Source organism: Protopterus annectens, chromosome 7.part0, assembly GCF_019279795.1.
Source record: "Protopterus annectens isolate FY-2018-M chromosome 7.part0, PAN1.0, whole genome shotgun sequence".
NCBI classification, from domain to species: Eukaryota; Metazoa; Chordata; order Ceratodontiformes; family Protopteridae; genus Protopterus; species Protopterus annectens.
Window position 1 is genome coordinate 1,140,138,568 of NC_056739.1, and position 21,380 is coordinate 1,140,159,947.

Genomic DNA, 21,380 nt, shown 5'->3' on the forward strand with positions numbered 1-21,380 from the left:
TCTCCCAACTCCTTTATGAGATCCCTTTGGAGCAGTGTAAAATGACACAAGTAATTCAGCGACTGCAAGGTAAAGGTCGCTGAAGACAGGGTACGCTTCCCATACCTATCCATACTCCTAGACTCCTTATTAGGAGGATGGATGGAGGTAGAAGCCTCCGCCACGTCCTGCTGGGTGGCGGACGCCACCACCATGGCATCCACAGGTACTCCCTTGGTCAGAAATTCTTTTCCAGGCAGTGCAGATAAAACTTATTGGGGCGGCTAGGAAATGGCTCCACAGAGTCAGGGTGTTCCCACACCCTTCGACAAATAAGATCCAATAATTCATCAAAGGGTGGAGACACCCAGGAGGCGGAAGGCTGGGCTGCGAAGGCCTTGAGGAAGACAGACTCCTCAGAAGGGTTTTTGGAAGGCCAGTCGCCCCACTGTCTCAAGATCTCCAGGATATCAGAGAACGAGACATCATCCGAGGATGACTTCAGGGACCCTTCTGCATCACCGAGGTCGGTGTCCGAGGTGACAGACTCATCTGGGGAGTCTACGTGCTTCCTCTTACACAACTTCTTCCTGGGAGGCTCTTCAGGGACAGACTCTGAAGGGCCCTCAGAAAGTAGGGGACCACACATGGAGGTATCCTTAGGCCCGGGAGCCCCGCTGTCCAGAGATAGGGGGTCACCAGAAGCTCTAGTCGCAGCGTCTAGGGAAGGAGTTGCTGATTCAGGTGAAGTCACGATGGACTTGGCCAGCGCGCTCCTCATAGCCTCGAAGGCAGGTCCACCAGAATCGGACGAAAGACCCGCCTCAGAGACCATGACCGGAGTCGGGGTACCCCTAGCCAAAGCACCAAGGGGGAGACTCGGAGCCGCAGTCTGAAGCCCCGATGTATCCCCCTCGGGTCCAACTGAGGACACCAGAGTACCGAAACCTGTAGACGGAATGGAAAAGGTTGGAGCCGATGTCGGATCTGAAAGACTCGCGGGAGGTTTCGGAGCCGACCCAGGGACTTCACTTGATTTGGCAGACTCCAGCTCAGACGACACCGAGGTTGTCGGAGGAGGAAGAAACGGAACCGATATAGTAGCTGGCTCCGGAGCCGATTGGGCTGGAGCCAAAAATAATTTAGTTAGCACTGGCGACTGGAGGAGCCTCTGGACCACCCTATCGACATCCGAATCAGAGAGCCTGGAGGACTTGGAGGAGACAGACGGGGGCCGAGAAACCTTCTCAGTTGGAGCCGAGATAAAGGTAGGAGAACGGCTCCGAATCGGCTCCAAAAGGATCGGAGTCGAAGTAGGCTCGAGAACTACCGCAACCTCCTTTGGCGCCGAGGACCGTAGAGTGGAAGAAGCCGACCCCGCAATAGACAATACTTCCTGCGGCTCCAAGGCCAGTGGAGCCGAGGAAGGAGACATAGCCTTGGATGGAGCTTCCTGCGGCTCCGAGACCAGTGGAGCCGAGGAAGGAGTAGTAGTCTTAGATCTTTTCTCCGGAGGCTCCGAAGAAGTAGATGGAGCCGGAGACTTCATTTTTGATTTTGATCTGGGTTTCTCAGAGGGAGGAGAGGATGCCAAAGTTTCCTCAAAGGAGGGTTTAATCAAACCCTTGAGGATAAGTTTATTTTTTCTCTCCTGTAACACCCTGGCAGAGAAAGCATGACACACACTGCAGGATTCCTGCAAGTGTATGGCACCGAGACAATATACACAGTTGGCGTGTCCGTCAGTTAGCGACATTTTGTAAGCACATTTAGCGCATTTCTTAAAGCCAGATGGCTTATGTTCTTTAGGTTCCTTGCCCAACATAAGGAACAATCGACAAGCAGCAAAAATATTCAAAAAAGACAATCACAAGCACACTCGCAACACAAGGTAGGGAGGGGAGGGGGCTCTAACTTAAATGCCCGTACCACAACCACTCAAGATAGGGCAAAGGCCCTCTAACTCAAATGGGCCTAGCCCACCAAACAGAAGGATTACCAACCACAAACACAATCAGACACAACCAAGGATACAATAGACAACGTAGCTATTAGAATAGCTTTTGATATAATAATACTCGAAGTTCTATAATTGAAAAGACAAAGAAAAGGGTACTTGGCTACAGCCAAGTCAAGACCATGTTGTTACTCTAGGAGCGGCAAACGAGATCTGGGGGTTTGGGTGCGATGCATCCTGGGATACAGGGTTAGCCCAGCCAATGAGAGACTTTGTGCTAGTTATAGTGGCCGAGTCGGAGCCGATTCTCGGCTCCGAACCCATCAGTAATGAATGTAGGGGAAATAGGATCACATTACATCTGGAGTTAATTAGAAAACTGAGAGGGTGAATGCAAGGCAATGATGATTTGTAGACAGAATTTTTTTTTTTTTTTTTGTGTGAATGTTTGGAAAAGAAAGGTCTAGGGCAGGTCTCCAGGAACTTTTTTTTTCTGGCACCATAAAGATTCTTGAATAAAATCCTTGCCCTATTTAATCTTGGGGAACAGGCTGATCTATGATAAAAGGAAGCAGGCACATTTGATTAGATGGATGAAAAGGACTACCCTTGAAAAGGTGGGAAATCTCCACTGCCAGTTGTAACCTTTCTGAATGATTCTCATAACCTAAGTGTCTGAAGTTATCTAGTACCACAGGGAGAACTGAAACCCTAAACTTTTATTACGCTTTACCGGACTGCCAGAGGGGGGAGGGGTGAAACAAGAAGAGGCATGTAAGTCAGTTTTCTTAGACTGACCTTTATTTTGGGAGGACCCTCCCTTCTTTTTTGAACCTCCCTGCCATTGCCTTCTGAAATTTTGCTTGCCTGTGCCATGCTGGGATTGTTTCTTATAAATGGAACCTGAAATGGAAGGAAAGCCGATTCCGTATTTTGGCATATAGCATAACCTCCGAATTGCATTTCTCCTTTCGTCAAATCTTTTAAGGACCTCAGTAGAGGACGGGCCAAGCACCTCTTAATCAAGGGAAGCATTCTGGATCTCATCTTTGACATCCTCTGGTAAATTCTGAGGATGTAGCCATGCAAATCTTATCACTCACCTCTAGAAACAGCATCATCAACCTTGTAAGAATGTTTTAGAGAACATTTGGTGACGTACGACAAAGCGGATATTAAAGAATTCAGAGATGTGCTGAAAAAGGGAGGTCGTCAATTTACCTTCTCATATTATCAACGAAAGCCGCAGAAATTCAGATGAGAGTATTACAAATCACTATTCTAAAGGGCTAAATAAACTTTCTTTCCACACCTATCAAATGCTTTCCCACATTTGTCAGAAGGAAAATAGTTTACTGTCATAAAATGCTTGGCATAAGAATCTTGTCCAAAGAAATCACCGCAGAGGTTGATCTAGAATTTGAAAAAAAAAAAATGTATGGGTCTGTGAAAACTTATATAATTTATCAGACTTTCTTGGGGAAGGTGGCTGACTGCCAGGAAAGCATCCTCCAAGGCTGTAAAACCAGGAAGAACAGCTACTGGTTGAGGAAAAACAGACCATAATACAATACAATCCAAATAACCGAACTAAAACTAAACTGAAGAAACTTACTAATGAAAAATAAACTTCTGTGGATAGGAAGAAAAGTCACACTGAGTCCGAACTGTAGTTTAGCGCTTTCGTCCTTTTATTGGTATAAAGAACTTTGGATAGGAAGAAAAGTCACACTGAGTCCAAACTGTAGTTTAGCGCTTTCGTCCTTTTATTGGTATAAAGAACTTCATCAGTTCTGATGAAGTTCTTTATACCAATAAAAGGTCGAAAGCGCTAAACTACAGTAAGGACTCAGTGTGACTTTTCCTCCTATCCACATAATACAATATATTTGCTGGGATTCAGGATTTTTGTTTTGTTTGCACTGAAATAATTAATTTCAGTCTGGCAAAGTTATGAAAAAAATAACCTCTCCAGGTTAGGAATATGAAGGAAAACAGTCAGATTCCCCATTCTGTGGAGTAAGAATATGAAATAATTCCTGTCCCCCAGACTGAGAATCAGAGAGCAGCAAATATTTTCCTTATTAAATAAAGGGAAACCCTATATGTAAACACCAAAATGCTTTAAATAAACATTCAAGCAAACCCCAGCCAATCCTTTCAGTCTGCCCTAAGTGATGCAAGTGAAATGTTATTGCCTTTCGCGAGTGATCCCTAGAAGAAAGCACCCCAAAAAGCAGTCAAGCTCATTGCAGTAGCTTTGCGAAGGAACATCTGCTCCTTCCTTCAATGTTGAAGAGTGGTTTCCCCTTGCCCAAGAGGACAGTCAAATAGCCAGAGGACATGCTTGCTCTCGGACCTTACCAGCTTTCAGAGGAGCAGAAGCATCAAAGAGACAGAGAAACTGATGAGCGCTCCAAAGAATACATTATGGCCACAACAGAGTCACTAAATGGAAAGCAGAGGTAAGAGGATGCTGGTGTTGAAGACTAAAGCCACCAGAACAACCTCCCTCCTCTTCAGTTCTGATGCAAACATTTTTAGTGACAGTCAACACAAACTCTAGCAACAAATTTTCACAGAAAGGATACACATTTACTCACAAAAATTGTTAAAATAGAATACTGACCCTCAAAGGGTACCTCATCTGCCCAGCCATGAAGTGCTTGCTGACTGATCACCTAAAGCTTGCAGGGAAGAACATACTTCAGCAAGTATGTTCTAAAGCTTTGATGCCCTACCCACTGAATTTATACCACTTTCCTCAAGCTGTTCAGTGGTTGTGGCTTATAAAAGGTGCCCTAAAATTTTGGAAGCTGTCCAGTTATCCAGTCCTTGGCAGGATATGCCCCATATAGCTTTGGCTACTGCAGCAGTAATGTTCTCTGCGTTATATCTCCGTACTCAGTTTTTAAGATCACAAGGACTCTGACAGACATGGTAAAGTTTGGCATAAATATAATATTAATGAATAAGCCTGTATAATTCTAGTATCTAAAATATGTGACAAACCAGATACCAGAATCCAGTATAAACAGCCGTCAATACTGTTAAAACATTAAATGAAAATAACTTGTGCAATACTAAAATATAAAATGCATAGCTATAAAAAGCATCTGTTGTCAACAATATACATTAAAACAAGGTATTTTACGTGGGTAATGTTTCATAATCCATTCCAAGCAGTCTTCAGCAATCTTCTTTGGTTTTTTGGATAATACTTCATATTTCAAGTTGTGTCGATTAAAACTCATGCTAAACCTAAAAGAAAAAAAAGTAAAGGTTAAACCAACAAAATTTAAGCACAAAAGCAAAAAAAAAAACACTGAGACTGTCATCAAAATAGGATGTAGTGAGCCACCCACTGTTGTGATGGCAGTGTAAATTAAAGTTATGCAATTATCACACTGCTAGATCCATGCTGCTTTCTTCACACCAGTTAACAGATCTTATCGAATAAGAGGCCAGCTACTTAGACTGTTTCTCCAAGGCTCAAGCTTCTCCCATCTCCAACAAAGCACTATCAACCAATCTGCCCTTAAGATATAGTTTGCCTTCTAAATATATTACCAACTACGATACGAGCAAAATACTACTTACTGGACAAAGGACTAACTATATACAGTAGCCAGACATGTTTGCAACCAAAAAGGCTCTAGGAAGGTGCATGGTCCAGTAGAAGCAACAAGAGTGGCAATTTGAAAGGGCATGGAGGGTGGGGCACTTGAGATGAATGGAAAACATGGATCTATCGTTATGTAAATATATAACTTTTGTATCCAGTATTATTTTCCATCTTTCGGAACACGTGACAGAATCCCAGCTAGAAAATCCGTGTGTGGAACTAAGAAACAACAGTCTGGAGGAATGGCAGAGCCAAAATTGCAGCTCTAGATCTTGATTCCAAGGTAAGTTTGTAATGAGAAACAAATGTATGTACTGTGTACCATGCACCTGTTGCACAAATATCTATAAAGCTTTGTGGTTCATGTTTCCAATGCTTCTTAGCTAATTCAACAATACTGTAGTGTTTGCACTCTCTATATGGATCAAGTAATTCTTCATGAGCAAATGCCACCTCAAGCAATTAAGCATCTATAGCTGTAATAAAATCATTGTCATTTTGAGTAACTGACTGCAGCCCTATTTAAAAATTGTTTGTCTCAAGACAAACTCAGACATTTCAAAAGGGAGAAAAACAGTCTACAAAACCCTGCATTCACAGACAAGCCAAACTATGCTCCATCCTGAAGACTATTATCTAGTCTATAGGCACTGATGATGAAAGTCTAGACAAACTGCAATGCCACAGATGTCAAGTAAAGGATACACTTAGCCATTTCAATTTCATTTAAAATGCTTAAAAGGCCTAATCAATGAACAAATGTAATAAACAACACAAATGTTAAAGCAAAACAATCACAGCAGCATAAGCAAAATCACCAAACAGTGAAGCAAAATGTGATTATAATATAACAGTACATAGATATTTCTAGGACTCGTATTAATCCCTCCTGAAAAGATTATGACAAAATCTCCTCAGACAGCCATGGACTCACTAATCACAGAAACTACTTGATTTCACAAAATTGTGGTCAAATAGACAAAGTAACATCTGACACGCATTTCAAGCCTGGTTCTGGAAACCAGTAGATGGACCCTTACCTGATGACAACAGACAGTGAACAGAAGCACAGGACCAACTACCTGGAACCCAGACCACACAGATATATATATATGTGAATAATAAGATCTTTAAAATATATCTTATTATAACGTCTTAAGCTTGAGATAGCTCTGGTTGCCTGATTTTTTGCACTGATATCAAGGTTTTTCCATATTTATTGTAGCAAAACATATAACTTTCAACTGTCATGACAGATGGTATTCTTTTGACACTTTACTTTTCTAACAATCCCAGTTGAAAGCAATGGGATTTCATATTTACTTTGTTTTATGCGCAAGTAAGGTACTAAACTAAGCAACACAACACAATGCAATAACATGTCTTCCTTACGTAAATGCTTGGGTTATCTGGATGAAAATACTCTGCTAGACTTATTCTGAGCAATGAGATAAGTAAAGAAGAGTATGAATCTTGAGTTGAGTATTCAGGATAATTAGACATGGTTGACACATTAACATACGGATTTCTGAATGTAAGCAACACATTAAACTGATACCCTGAAGATACACACACAATGTGATCAAAAAATCCTCGGCACCAGCTTACAAATGCAACCAAAAGCAGTATGGCATATTCCAAAATATAACCTACTTGAGAGATCTGGAGTTTCCCCTACAGAACAGCCAGAACAATACATTCAGAACATTTCCCTCCGAATGATCAAGTGCTGTAAACAGAACTAAGTGAATTAAAGGGTCTGATACTATAATGGACAAGGAAATACTAAACATTCAGTACCTGGATTTATACCTGAGCTGGCTCCTTAACATTTGGGCTGGGTTCTAAATGCAAAGCAAACTTGACACACACATGTATTATACCTAGCCAGAGACTGATATATGTTTATATACTATCACAGTTTTAACAGATTCCAACTTGATACACTTGGAATGTTCACCCTGCTTACTCATTAAATCTCCATATATGGGAAACCCTAATGACAAGTTCAAAACACTGAAGAAACTGCATAGTTTTCATAATTCAAAAGAATATATGCCAACCCCTTTATTATACTATGTCAAAGACTTGTTTAAATCTTGTGATATTACAACAGTTCTCTAAACTGTACAACATTTAAACTGAAATGTAGCCAACAAGACATCACAATGATTTTACAAATGGGCATTAACATTCTATATAGTGCACTACATATTTACATAAACTTGCTAACACAAATGTGCACCACTGCAACCTTCTAAATGACCTAAATGGCTACCCACTTATAGTCTATAGACCTTACTATATAAAATTATAAATGAAGGCTGCTGATGCCCTCAAAGAAGAAAACTGAAAACAGTCCCAGCCTCTAGAAATTCCCAGGACTTATTACTCAACTGTACAAATTTAAAAAAGTGACTGGTGCAAATGCCTTCACACGAATTGGCTCTGCTCTCTGGAATAAACTATACTCTTATCAAGTTTAAAGAAATCCCTTTCTGAAACCTCTTCAAGGAAGTTGCTTATAAATGCATTTGAAACAATGGATAAACTCTTTCAAAGGATTAAAGCCCCAACAATGCTTACAGTCAAAACTGTTTTCCTTTGCCATTTAAATCTTTTAATCCTGTATTCTCCTGCTCTCCAGGCCTATCTCTGTAATAACCTATTTTTTCTTTTTTTACACTTCCATTTGAACCCCCCCCCCCAAGGAAATTCAGTTTTAAATCTTTAAGAATCAATTTCATGCAGCCAAACTGTAAAGCAACCCATGTAAACTGATAAAACCTAATGTAAACCTGCCATTTCATTAGAAATGTACAAGGACAGTATAACATTGTACTTTAGAAAAATGAAAGTTATGTGCTTATCATAATGCTAGATCCATTCATTCATATCCATATGATACAACTTGTGGGTCCCACAAGATGCCAGTCAGATCCAACTCGGCAACATTAGTGCTCCAACCTCGAATGCCTTCAAACTTTTCCTTCTCATCTTGCAGTAAGACCTAGGAATATCACACCCACATTGTATCTATGTATAAAGACATGCAATTACAACAACTTGTGTATAAAGCGGAAATTTGATGTTTTTCATGTCCTTCAAATACAAGAAACACAAGGAAGAGGGCTGGAGAAAGGGTTGTCAAATCAGATGGTCATGAATGAAATGATCTAGCATTATGTTACGTACACAACTTTTGTATCCTATTCACTTAGTCTGCTCTGTCTGACATGTGGGTCAGAATCCCTAACTTTCTGAACTCCAAAGGTGGCATCATAGCTACAGAAATGGAATTCAACGTGTATTGTTTAATGAACGTGTGCATGAAGGACCAGATATCACATACTGATGAATACCTAAGAAAGTACAGTTTTGTACCTACCATAAATGTAGATGTTCGAGTGTAGACATTGCTGCAGTCATTACACTTGGGTTATCCTGCCGTCAGGCAGTTCCCCAGCCGGCCTGAGTTCCAAAGTCTTGGTCCGGTGTCGGTTGCTGTCGCCTCCTCCCTGACGTCAGTGTGACAGGGGTATATAAGATGAAGCCAACGCCATTTTCTTCAGTTTTTCTTGCCCCAGATGTCAGGAGCCCCCAAATAGGTAGGCAATTCAAATTGCTAATAAAACATACATAAGAAATCCAAACATACTTTCAGCTACCAGCAAATACTCCCCATAGGTAGTAAAAGGTAGAGGAACTAGGAACGTACTAGTCAGTAAGAGGGGAAGGAGGGAGGGTAACCTGGACTGCAGCAGTGTCTACACTCGAACATCTACATTTATGGTAGGTACAAAACTGTACTATGTTCATCGTGTTACACTGCTGCAGTCATTACACTTGGGTAGAATCCCAAAGCTGAGGTAGGGTGGTTGGTTCTATAAGGCATTAGGGGTGGCTATAAGGCCCTGCAGCACTGCAGAGGCGAAGCCAGCTCTGGATTTAGAGTATAGAGGCAGATGGTAATGCTTGGTGAAGGTATGCACAGAACTCCATGTTGCTGCTTCCAAAATATCCTTGGTAGGTACTCCTCTGAGGTAGGCAGTTGTAGTGGCTGTTGCCCTGGTGGAGTGAGATCTAATGCTGTTAGGCACAGGTTTTCCATGGTGCGTATAGCAGAAACGTATGCAATGTCCTATCCATTTAGAAATAGTCTGTTTTGAAATAGCTTTTCCCTGTGCTGCTGCAGCATATGCTACCAATAATTGCTCAGATTTTCTGAAAGCTTTGGTTTTGTCCAAGTAAAAGCGTAACTGCCTGTGAATGTCCAATGAATGCAGTAGTCTTTCCCCTTTATTCTGTGGTTTTGGATAAAAAGTAGGCAAGTGAATGGTTTGGTTTAGAGACACACTTGAAACCACCTTAGGCATAAACGTAGGGTTAAGTTCTTAAGGACACCCTGTCCTGGTGGAAAATGAGGAAAGGTTCCACTGCCATTAGTGCCTGTAATTCTGAAACTCTATTGCAGAAGTTATTGCCAGGAGCAGAGCAGTTTGCCAAGAAATGTATTTTAATTCTGCCATGCTAGCTGGTTCAAAAGGAGGTAAAGTTAATTTTTCCAAAACAAAGTTGAGGTCCCAAGTTGGAGTAGGTGCTCTACGGGGCGGTCTTATGTTTTTAGCCCGTCTGAGGTACTGTTTTAGCAAAGGATTAGAGAAAATTGGTGGATCCGTGTTGTAATGTGCAGAGATGGCAGAGGCATGGATCTTGATGGATGAAAAGGAGAGGCCTTTGTCCAGCATCAGTCAAATATTGTAGTATCGGAGGAATGTTTGGCACAAGAGGATCAAGGCTGTGAGCCTGGTTCCAGGCACAGAATCTCTTCCATTTATCAGAGTAGGCTTTCCTTGTACTAGGCCTTCTGGCCTCCAGAATGACATCCATAACTGCTTTGAAGAGAGGCATTGCTTGCATGGCTAGGGAATCTTCCATGCAGCTAGGTTTAGTGTCTTTAGCTAGCTGTGGAGTAACTGATTGTTGTGTTGAGACAGCAGATGTGGTTGAGGCAAAATCCAGGGTGGTCCTTGTGCTAAGTTTTTTAAGATTGGGTACCATGGCTGGCGTGGCCAGTCTGGTGCAATCAGGATCATTTTTGGCTCTTCTTGCCTGGCTTTTAGGAGTACCTTTGGGAGAAGAGGCAGTGGTGGAAAAGCATATACTTGTAGGTTTGTCCAGCTGAATGAGAGGGCATCCACTTTCCGTGCATGCAGATGGTAACTCCTTGTGTAGAATTTCTTTAGCTGGCAATTCATTGGGGAGGCAAACAGATCTATGTCCGGGCTCCACCATTTCTTTGTTATCATTCTGAATATTTGAGGATTCAATTCCCATTTGTGGGGATCCATGATATTTCTGCTCAAGTCGTCTGCCAGTGTGTTTTTCTCTCCTGGCAGGAATTGTGCTTGTAGATGAACTTGATAGTTTATAGCTGTGTTCCACAAGGTCATGGCTTGTCTGCAGAGGGGGTAGGAGTGAGTGCCCCCTTGCTTATGTACCACATAACTGTGGTGTTGTCTGTCTTTAGTAGTAGTTGTCCTGGATGCAACAGGTCCTTGAAAGCTATAAGGGCATTTTGTACAGCTAGCATCTCTTTTTGACTGATGTGAAGATGCCTTTGTTCTACGGTCCACTTGCCTTTAATACATTTTCCTGCCATGTGTGCTCCCCAGGCGTAATCCAACGCATCTGTTGTCAGTGTTTGCCTGGCTGTGGGTTGAGTGAAAGGCTGTCCCTTGTTGAGGTGACAAGCTTGAGCCCACCATCAAAACTCCTGTTGAAGGCAAGGTATTAGTGGTATAACTGTTACCAAACTTTGACAGAGTTGAGACCATACATTCTTTAGGTACCATTGTAGCTTCCTCATATGCAGTCTGGCATATGGAATTAGTAGCATGCAAGATGCCATGAAACCCAAGGCCTGCAGAATTTTTCTTGCAGGGAGTTGGGTCTTTGTTGCCATCAATTGAAAGTATTGTGTCAGTTGTCCTTGCTTGTCTGGCGTGAGAAAAGCCATCTGGGCCGTTGTGTTCAAGCTGGCACCCAGGAATATTATCTCTTGTGAGGGCACTAGTTTTGATTTCTTTTCGTTTACTGTGTACCCCAGGCAACTTCACTTTTTTACAAACGCCAGATGCTGTAGAAGAATGTTCTTGCTCTCTGCTTGAATCAGGCAGTCGTTCAGGTATGGGTAAATTTGAATTCCTTTCTGTCTGCAAAATGCAATTACTTGTGCCAGGCACTTTGTGAAGACCCTGGACGCAGTAGATAATCCAAAGGGCAGTGCAGAGAATTGATGGTGCATTGGACCAGCTAAGAACCTGAGGTATCTTCTGCAGTTTTGTCTGACAGGGACATGCAGGTATGCCTCCTTGAAGTTCAAAGTCACGAGCCAAGCTTGCTTGCCCAGCATTGGAAGAAGTTGCTGTAATGTCAACATTTTGAATTTCGGAATATCCAGGTAAGTGTTTAGAGAAGAAAGATCCAGAATGGGCATCCAGGCTTTGTCTTTTCTGGGAACCAGAAAGAGTCTTGAGTAAAATCCTTGCCCTTGTTCCTGTGGTGGTAACTTTTGAATAGCTCCCATGTTCATGAGTGCCATAATTTGTTTTTGGGCCTCTGCACATTGATTTAGTGGCAGATTTGGCATTCCTTTTAATCTTGGCAGAGTGTGAAAGTGGAACTTGTAACCTTTTGAATTTGTCTTGGGTGATCATATGCCAATTGTGATAAAAAAGTGCCAGTTTTCCTCCCAAAGGGGCTGCCAAGAGTGAGTTGTTTGGCAGCTGGAGTGGGAAGTCATTGGGGCTGTTTTTTATATGGTTTGTGCCTGTCTTCCCCTTCTTTCTGGCCTGATGTACCCCCATTGTCGAGGCATGTAAGGACCTTGTGGTTGACCTCTACCTCTTGGCCATCTGTATCTGCCCCTTTGAGGTCTGTCATTAACTGGAAAGGACCAATTCTTTGTTGGCCAGTTTCTACTAAATCGAGGAGGCTGAACCTGTAAGAAATCCTTCACTGTTTGCATAGATTTTGTCTTATCCTCCATTTTCTTTAATACCTCTTCTGCCTTAACTCCAAATAAAACATCCTGCTGTAAATGTGCATCCAGTAATTTAGCTTTAACATGATCTGGTAACGTATGTTCTTTTAACCATGCATGTCTTCTAATGACAGAGCCTGTAACTGCTGCTCTGCATGAGGCCTCAAGAATCAAAACCACATTGCAAAGTATGCTTTCCCACTTGTTCAGCGGCATGCAATAAAATCCTGTATTTCTTTAAAATTAGGAGGATCTATATCTGGAAGCATTTTTTGTTTCAACTAAGACATCAAAAAATTGTTGATATTTTAGCATGTGAAACTGGCAATTTAAGGCTCTCATTGCTAAAGTTGCAGACGTATATACTTTCTTTCCCCATCTGTCTAGTGCTCTGGAATCTCTGTCAGAGGGAACTGGGTTCTTTGCTGATGAGGCCTTAACCCCTTTGGGTCCCCTGAGAAATAGTTTCAGGATCAGCAACACGGCTATTATACAGAAATTTGGGTGAGTCAGGGACTCTGTAATATTTGTCTGGTTTAAGTGGAGCTGGAGGTAAGGAATCAGGATTTAAGCTGGATTCAGTGTACACATCATCAACAATATCTAGCACTAGCGGAATAGCCAGGGGTCTGTGTTGAGGTAATAATAGGAAGTCTCTAAGCCTTTTCTTGGTTTCTGAATAATCCTGGCCTTCCCAATGGAAATGCTCCCTCATGGTATGCAAGGTTCCCCAAAGGAGTAGTCCTCAGGCGGAGAGGCTGATGGAATAGATTCCTCAGCATCAGAATCCTCATAAGGGGGTAAAGAATATCCCAGGTCTGAGGATGAATCTGAGGAAATTGAACCCTGGTCGGATGAATCATAATCTGCATCCTGTCTAGGCCTTTTATAAGGTGGGGGATGAGAACCCCTTATCAGAGTGATTAGGTCTTCGGCTGTTTTGAGCATTTCGAGAAAACAACGTAAAATAAATGTGTAAAATCACCAAATTCGAAAAAAGCAGATCTCGGGTCCACAGCTCGAACAGGAAAAAATGTTGTTAAAATTGGAATCTTCCAACTACAGTCACACTCCTGTTTCAAAAAGAAACTCCGTTGTCCATAAATAACTCAGGTTTATTATTCAGGTTTATTATAAAACACAGAACACTCCATAGACATAGGTTTTAGTGGTTAAGCGCTTTCATCTGATCTCTCAGATTTCATCAGAACCACCATTAACACTTGGCACACCCCTTTTATACTTAGTTTGGCGCCAAAAAACAGTTAATTAACAATATGTCTTAAAAACATTTTATAAAACAAATATTTAAAAAAGTTTAAAAAAGTTTACTTCAATTCCCAATCAATGCATCTAGCAACTGGGACATACGCCCTAAATACCAGTACATGCAAACATTTGTGTATTGTAATAAAACCAATTCATATTCATATAATGTATATCTCCATCCTATTTATTATTTATTATTAAAAAGGACATATAATAGTACTGTAATCCTAATAATTGTATAAATAATGGTATAAAAATAATAATATAAATAATAATAATACTATAAATATCATTCCCGGTCCAAAACTAAAAAAGGTTTGATACTAATAAAATCGTTTAGACCGGGAGATCTGTGTTTTATAATAAACCCGAGTTATTTATGGACAACGGAGTTTCTTTTTGAAACAGGAGTGTGACTGTAGTTGGAAGATTCCAATTTTAACAACATTTTTTCCTGTTCGAGGTGTGGACCCGAGATCTGCTTTTTTCGAATTTAATGTTTTGAGCATTTGTTTCTTAGGCATGGAGGCCTGTCCTGGAGAATGCTGTACTTGTTTCTTCGTTTTTAAAAGGAGGCTTTGACTTAGAAGAGGGTTTAATGCTTAGCTGAGTAGGTGTGAAGACACCCTCTGAAGCCGCGGGTAGCTCAGGTACTCCGGATCCCTCGGCAGGATCGGTTTCGGTCTGCTGAAAAGCTAGTGCGTCCGAAGGCCCAGCCATCTCCACGTGGGGGTCAGGGACGGCCTGTGGTTCTGCAGAAGCAGTCATCAGGGGCTGCGAAGGCACCTCACTGAAAACCGGAGAACTGGTGACTGGCTTAGAAGAGGCTTCGTCGTCAGTTTTGGGCCTCAGATGCCTGTCCTTGTCTTTGTGCTTTTTATGAATACCGGTCGTTGGAAGTTCCGACGGCATGGTATAATTAAAATTTCTGCCAAAGTAATAGGCAAAATCAAACCAACGTTTAATAGTGCGCTTATTAAACGTAGCACAAAAGCGACAACCAGTAACGTTGTGGTCTGGGCCTAGGCATGGGATACAATAAGAATGGAAATCCTTATGAGGTATTTGCTTCCCACAAGAAATACAGTTAACTTTTACTGACATCGGTCTGAGGCAAGAAAAAGTTTTCCCAACGGGGTACTTAACTTTGTAGAAGACTTCAGTTCTGGATTCGGAATGAAAATTTCAGGAGTAGGCCGACCGGCACTTGCGAACTGCTTTTGCTTCGGGCACCGCGCGGCAAGAAAGACTGAAGAAAATGGCGTCGGCTGCATCTTATATACCCCTGTCGCACTGACGTCAGGGAAGAGGAGACAGCAACCGATGCCGGACCAAGACTTTGTAACTCAGACTGGCTGGGGAACCGCCTGACGGCAGGATAACCCAAGTGTAATGACTGCAGCAGTGTCACACGATGAACATTAACTAATAAAGGCAGTACAATTTGCTACTGCCTTGGTGGAATGAGTTTTGGGTTTACCCAAAAGAGTCCGAATGTGCAAGACAGATGCAAGTGATGTAGTCTGAAAGCCATCTGGAAAGTGTAATTTTGGAAACTTTTCTTCCCAGCTTATTTGTGGCACAGGAAACAAACAGCTGCGTCCCTCCTAAAATTTCTGGTTCCATGAAAACAGAACTGCAAGAGTCTATGCAAATCCAAAGTAGGGAGAATGCACACTGGTTTGTTGGAATAACAGGGGGGGGTGAATGGATTGCAATACTGTATGGTATCATAGTAGAATACTAGGATATCGCCTCAAAGAGCCTTTTTAAGCCTTACAACTCAACCCAATAAAATTTGATAAGGTACTGGTTCCCAAAGGGTTTGTGGGTATATACACTTGGGAAGGAAACAGCAAGCATTTACAAGATTTCTCTAATACAGACAGATGCCACACCTAGGGTATATTTACGGTTCTACATGAACTGATCCAAGTTTCTCTTAAGTGTGGGGATCAACTCTGCTTCACATGGATGGGAAACATGTTCCAGAGAAAGGGAAGCTTCTGAGAGACATACCCTGTCCCTCCAGCATGTCCTATTTATTTTGCAGGCAGAGTTTAGATCCCTGAATTAGGTGTCCATACTGCCATTTGTTTTACAGATGTGCAACAGATCCATTAGTGCTACATTGGTGGACACTTTGTTGGACATGCATAGGTCACCTCTCAGCAGCCTGAAGGAGACCAAATACAAGGACAAAACTTTGAGGCAGTCCCTACACAACTTGTTTTCCACACCATGTATTCTTTTTGTGAGGAATCTCTAAGAACCAACAAATATCATTGTTCAACTGTACCTTTCTTTCACAAGAACATTGAGAACAGTGCTCCCTTTGGTGTGCCCTGGCCAGGCATATGCAACAACTTGAGCGTCCTTAGAGATTCACCAAAAGCAGCTTTCCACCAATAAACTTGTAGAAAAGAAAGAAAATAGCAGTATCTTCTTAGGTAACCACACTTTAATCAAACAATAAAATCACCTCCAGTTAGCGCTTTCGTCTCAACTCTACAGAGGTCTTCAGACTGAGGTTAACTTCCACAAAATTCCATTTTTAAAGCTTCCATTATCACATGGTTTATCTCATCACATGATTACTAATACATTCACTTTCAAATGTCACATTCTCTTACTTACAACATCCAAAAAGTTAAAAAAAAATTGTAAAAAGTTAAGAAAAAAATGCTTTATACATTTAAGAAACACTTTCGCCAACATACTAAAAAAAGAAGTTATGTCCTTACCATAACGTTCCATGTGGAGTGTTCATCTCGCCTTGGTTATTACACATGGGTTCGGAGCCGATCCTCGGCTCCGTGCCGGCCGACTGCAAGCTCTGCATCGAGAAGAAGCTCGAGGACATCTAATACCCACAACCCCCCTCTGCCTTTACCTCAGATCTAGTTTGCAAGCAAACCAGACAAAAAGCACGCACACATGCCAACTATATACATAAGTACATATATACAAACATACCAAGGGTATGATAGTAACACTAATACTGCAACAGCAGAAGGAGAATACTCCAGACCAGGCACCAAATCGAGCGTTCTTCCTAAGGGTGGGAGGTGGGAGTGTAATAACCAATGCGAGATGAACACTCCACATGGAACGTTATGGTAAGGACATAACTTCTTTATGTGAGAGTGTTCAATCTCGCCTTTGTTCTTACACATGGGTAGCGTCCCTAGATCCATGATCCTGAGGAACTCAAGGGAGAACGTTCTTGAGCACAGTGGAACCAAAGGTTGCCCTATCCCTAGAAACCGTGTCCACTTTGTAATGAGAGATAAATGTATGTGGTTTAGCCCAAGTAGCAGCCGCACAAATAGTGTCTAAAGGTAAGTGAGCTGCGTGAGCCAAAGATGTAGACACTGATCTGGTAGAATGTCCTCTGGGTTTTGCTGATAATGTTTGGTCAGAGGTTTCATAAACATATGTGATACAGTCAGTTAGCCACTTAGAAAGAGTTTGTTTCGTAACTGCAAGACCCTTTCTGCTGTCAGCAAAAGCTACAAATAGTTGATCAGATTTCCTGTGATCTTTTGTTCTATCCAAATAAAATCTGAGTTGTCTATGGACGACCAGTTTGTGCAACATATACTCCAATTTATTAGAGTGGTTCTTAAAGAAAGTGGGTAATTCAATGGACTGATTAATATTACTAGAAGAACAAACTTTGGGAAGAAAGGATGGATTAGTGCGTAGGGATACTCTGTCAGAATGAAATATTAAATAAGGATGTTTGACCGAAAGGGCCTGAAGCTCAGACACTCGTCTAGCAGATGTAATGGCCACTAGAAATAATGTTTTCCATGACAAAAACTTCAATGTGCAACTTGAAGCTGGTTCAAAGGGTGGCAACATCAATTTAGAGAGTAACAGGTTTAAATTCCACGGTGATGTCGGACTTCTGACTGGTGGTCTGATATGAAAAGAACCTTTTAAAAAGGCTTTACAAAGTCTGTGAGCCATAATAGGCGTACCACATTCTTCTACATGATAGTTAGAAATGGCAGCTAACTGTACTCAAAGTAGCCGGGGAAGCTCCTTCATGAAATAATTCAGTCAAGAACTCTAAAACCTTGTTTAACGGAGCTGTAACAGGGTCCAAATGATGTGACTCCGCCCAGAAGACAAAACGTTTCCACTTACTGGTGTAAGTCTTTGTAGTGGAAACTTTATGAGAAGCTACTAAAATATCTTGAACCGCCGATGTAAGGGGAACCGACCTGGCTAAAAAGGGAAGCGGAGCAGCCAAGCTGCTAGGTGGAGAGATTCTAGAGATGGGTGAGGAACTCCTGACGAGTGAGTCAGTAGATCTGGCTCTGGGTCCAGCATCCAAGGTCCCCGAATGCGGTGATGCAATAGAAAGGGGAACCAAATTTGACGAGGCCAGAACGGGGCAATGAGAATAACAGTCCTCTGAAGGTTGATGGCTTTCTGTAGAAACTTTGCAATCAGGGGAAATGGAGGAAAAGCATATAGGAGACCCGGGGGCCAATCGTGCACCAGCGTCCCTGGGGACTTCCCCTGGAGGGTAATAGGGCAAAGTAGCTCCTGCATTTGGCGTTCATTGGAGACGCAAACAGATCGCAGGTAGGCTGGCCCCATTTGCGAAAAATCCTTCTTGCAACTGACTGTTTGAGGGACCACTCGTGAGGCAATAGTATTGCCCTGCTCAGCCTGTCGGCTATGACGTTGGATGACCCCGGGATGTGCGTTGCGATCAGAAAGCGACCGGTGGACTCTGCCCACTGCCAAATTCTCATGGCCTCTCTGCATAGTTGGTAAGACCTGGTTCCCCCTTGCTTGTTTATGTACCAGACTACGGACATGTTGTCTGTCTGAACTGCAATGGTCCCTGGAGGAAGAAGGGGTGCAAAGTGTTGCAACGCCAAGAACACTGCCCTCAACTCCAGAACATTGATGTGCAGATTGTACTCCAGATTGGTCCATTCGCCTTGGACTGTCTGTCCCTGAAAGATGCCCCCACCCTATCAGGGAAGCGTCCGTGGTTATCAAGCTGACGGTGCGGGTAGCACAAATGGTCTTCCGCTGGATAGGTTGCAAGTCTGTAACCACCACATTAGGTGTGATTTGCATGTTTTCGTTATCAATATTTCGTGAGTCAGTGGAAGTTGTTGGAATGACCATTGTGCAAACAGAAGCCATTGTAGCACTCTCATGTGCAGTCTTCCCAATGGTATCGCAATGAGGGAAGCTGCCATGAGACCCAAAACTTTCAGAACAATTTTTGCTGGGGACTTTTGGACGACAGTAGAAGGGAAATGTTGAATTGAAGTGCTACTATTCTTTCTGTAGGAAGTTTTAGAACTAACTGACGCTGCATCTAATTCGCTCCTATGAATAAGATATGCTGTGATGGCTGTAGCAACGATTTATCGAAATTTACTGAGATGCCAAGGTGTGTACAAAGTTGTAGGGTGTAATCCCTGGCTTGTATCAGTTGACGCCTGGTGGTGGCAGACAGGAGCCAGTCGTCCAGATACGGAAACACCTGGAATCCTAGGCCTCAGATGAGACGCTACCACTGCCATGCATTTGGTGAAGACTCTGGGGCTGTAGTCAGACCAAAGGGCAGGGCTCGAAACTGATAGTGACTGGCTCCCAGCCGGAAGCATAAATGATCCCTGGACGCCTTGGCCATTTTGATGTGGTAGTATCGTCCTTCAGATCTATCGAGCACATCCAGTCGTCCTTCCGTAAGAATGGAAGGATCGATTGAAGCGTGACCATTCGAACTTTTCCTTCTTGACAAAGGTGTTGAGATGGCTTAGGTCCAGAATCGGCCTCCAGTCCCCTGTTTTCTTTGGAACTAAAAGAACCTTGAGTAAGTTCGAATCCTATTTGGTCCGCTGGGACTGGTTGGATGACTCTTTTTCTAGCAGCTTTGAAATTTCTGTAGCTGCTGGGTCTCGCAGATGGGGTGGTACATCTGGGAGTTTTCTCTTTGGAATGGGTGTGGATAGAAATGGGATTTTGTAACCTCTGGTAACAATGCTTTTACCCAATTGTCTGAAGAAAGATTTTGCCAGGCCTGAGGGTATAAAGCTAGCGACCCCGACTGCCTCCAGAGCAGGACAGTCGGGCCTCCTCTCAGGAGTGCTGAAAAGGTTTGCCAGGAGATTATCCCTGTCACCTTGATTTTGCGGACCCCTCTGCCGCCAGGGCGGCGTCTTCCACCTCTGCCCCCTCTGCCTCTAGAGGGGCATCACCCTGTGTGTTTGGGAAAGATCCTTGGGGTTTTCAAACCACATTTTCCCACCACGTTGCCCTTTGGGGTACGGTCTGGAAGGGATGGAAAACGGACTCCGACAGCAGACAGAGTCTTTCCCTCCTGTTCACACCGGTAAGGGTCTCCTTTACTTTAGGGCCAAAAAGTGTGGCTCCGTCAAATGGGGCGTTAGTAAAGGAAGACTTGAAGGCTTCCATAACGAACATAAGCGCATCCAGGATTGCCTACGAAGAGCAATCGCTGAAGCCGCTGCCCTACTCGATCCTTCGTCTGCATAGGATATCAGCCTCATGGACGAGTTTACAATGGACGTAAGGTGTTGAGATGCGCTGTAACTTTCTCTGAGACAGCGGCATCTGTAGTACCCTGGAGGGTATCTCCCAACTCTTTGACTAGATCCCTCTGTAATCGTGTAAAATGAGTCAAATAGTTAAGGGAGCATAGAAAGCCGCTGAACTGAAAATGCGCTTCCCGTATCTGTCCATGGTCCTAGAGTCATTGTTAGGCGGATGGACAGATGAGGAAGACTCCGACATCTCCTTTTTCGTGGCGCTGCCACCACCATGGCGTCTACTGGAACTCCTTTGGTGAGGTAAGCTTTGTCCTGTGGTGCCGTAATGTACTTATTTGGCTTCCTAGGGACTGGTTCCACCGTGTCAGGAGTCTCCACGCCCTTGAGCAATTAATTCCATTAACTCATCAAAGGCGCAGTGACCCAGGAGGAGGAAGGACGGGCACCAAATGCCTTCAGCAAAACTGACTCATCCTCAGAAGGGGGGAGGGCTTGCCAGTCACCTCTCTGTTTTAAGATCTCCAAGATGTCAGAAAAGGAGACATCCTCTGAAGGTGACTTAGGGGACCCTTCTGACTCATCTAAGTCAGTATCAGATGTCAAGGATTCTTGTGGAGAATCCAAGTGTCTCCTCTTACACAGTCTTTTCCTAGGGACTTCTTCGTGGGAGCATCCGAAGAAGCCTCCGAGGAAGAGGGGGCACCCTCCAGGGGTGGCTGAGACACTGGTGCCCGACGCTTGGACGTGGCCGTGGGTGCAGAGGAGGATAACGGTCCTTTGTGGGGAGGAGAAGCTGTACCTGCTGATGTGGTTGTCTGGGTAGACAACACCTTCCTCATGAGGTCAAAGGCCCCGGATCCCGAGTAGAGGTATCTCCGGTTCGAAGAAATGGGAAGAATCCCGAAACAGGAGCGAAGGCACCGACCCGAGGACGGAACCGAGTCGATCCGTGCG

General features: G+C 43.1%; 1 protein-coding gene across 1 annotated transcript in view; it reads right to left on the reverse strand.

Annotated features, from left to right (window-relative positions):
- Positions 1-21,380, reverse strand: part of BLM (BLM RecQ like helicase) — a 1,689,823-nt gene that overhangs the window by 1,019,895 nt on the left and 648,548 nt on the right. The window contains exon 15 of the mRNA XM_044077719.1: positions 5,091-5,197. Coding sequence (XP_043933654.1) covers positions 5,091-5,197 — 107 coding nt within the window. The remainder of the gene's footprint in view (positions 1-5,090; positions 5,198-21,380) is intronic.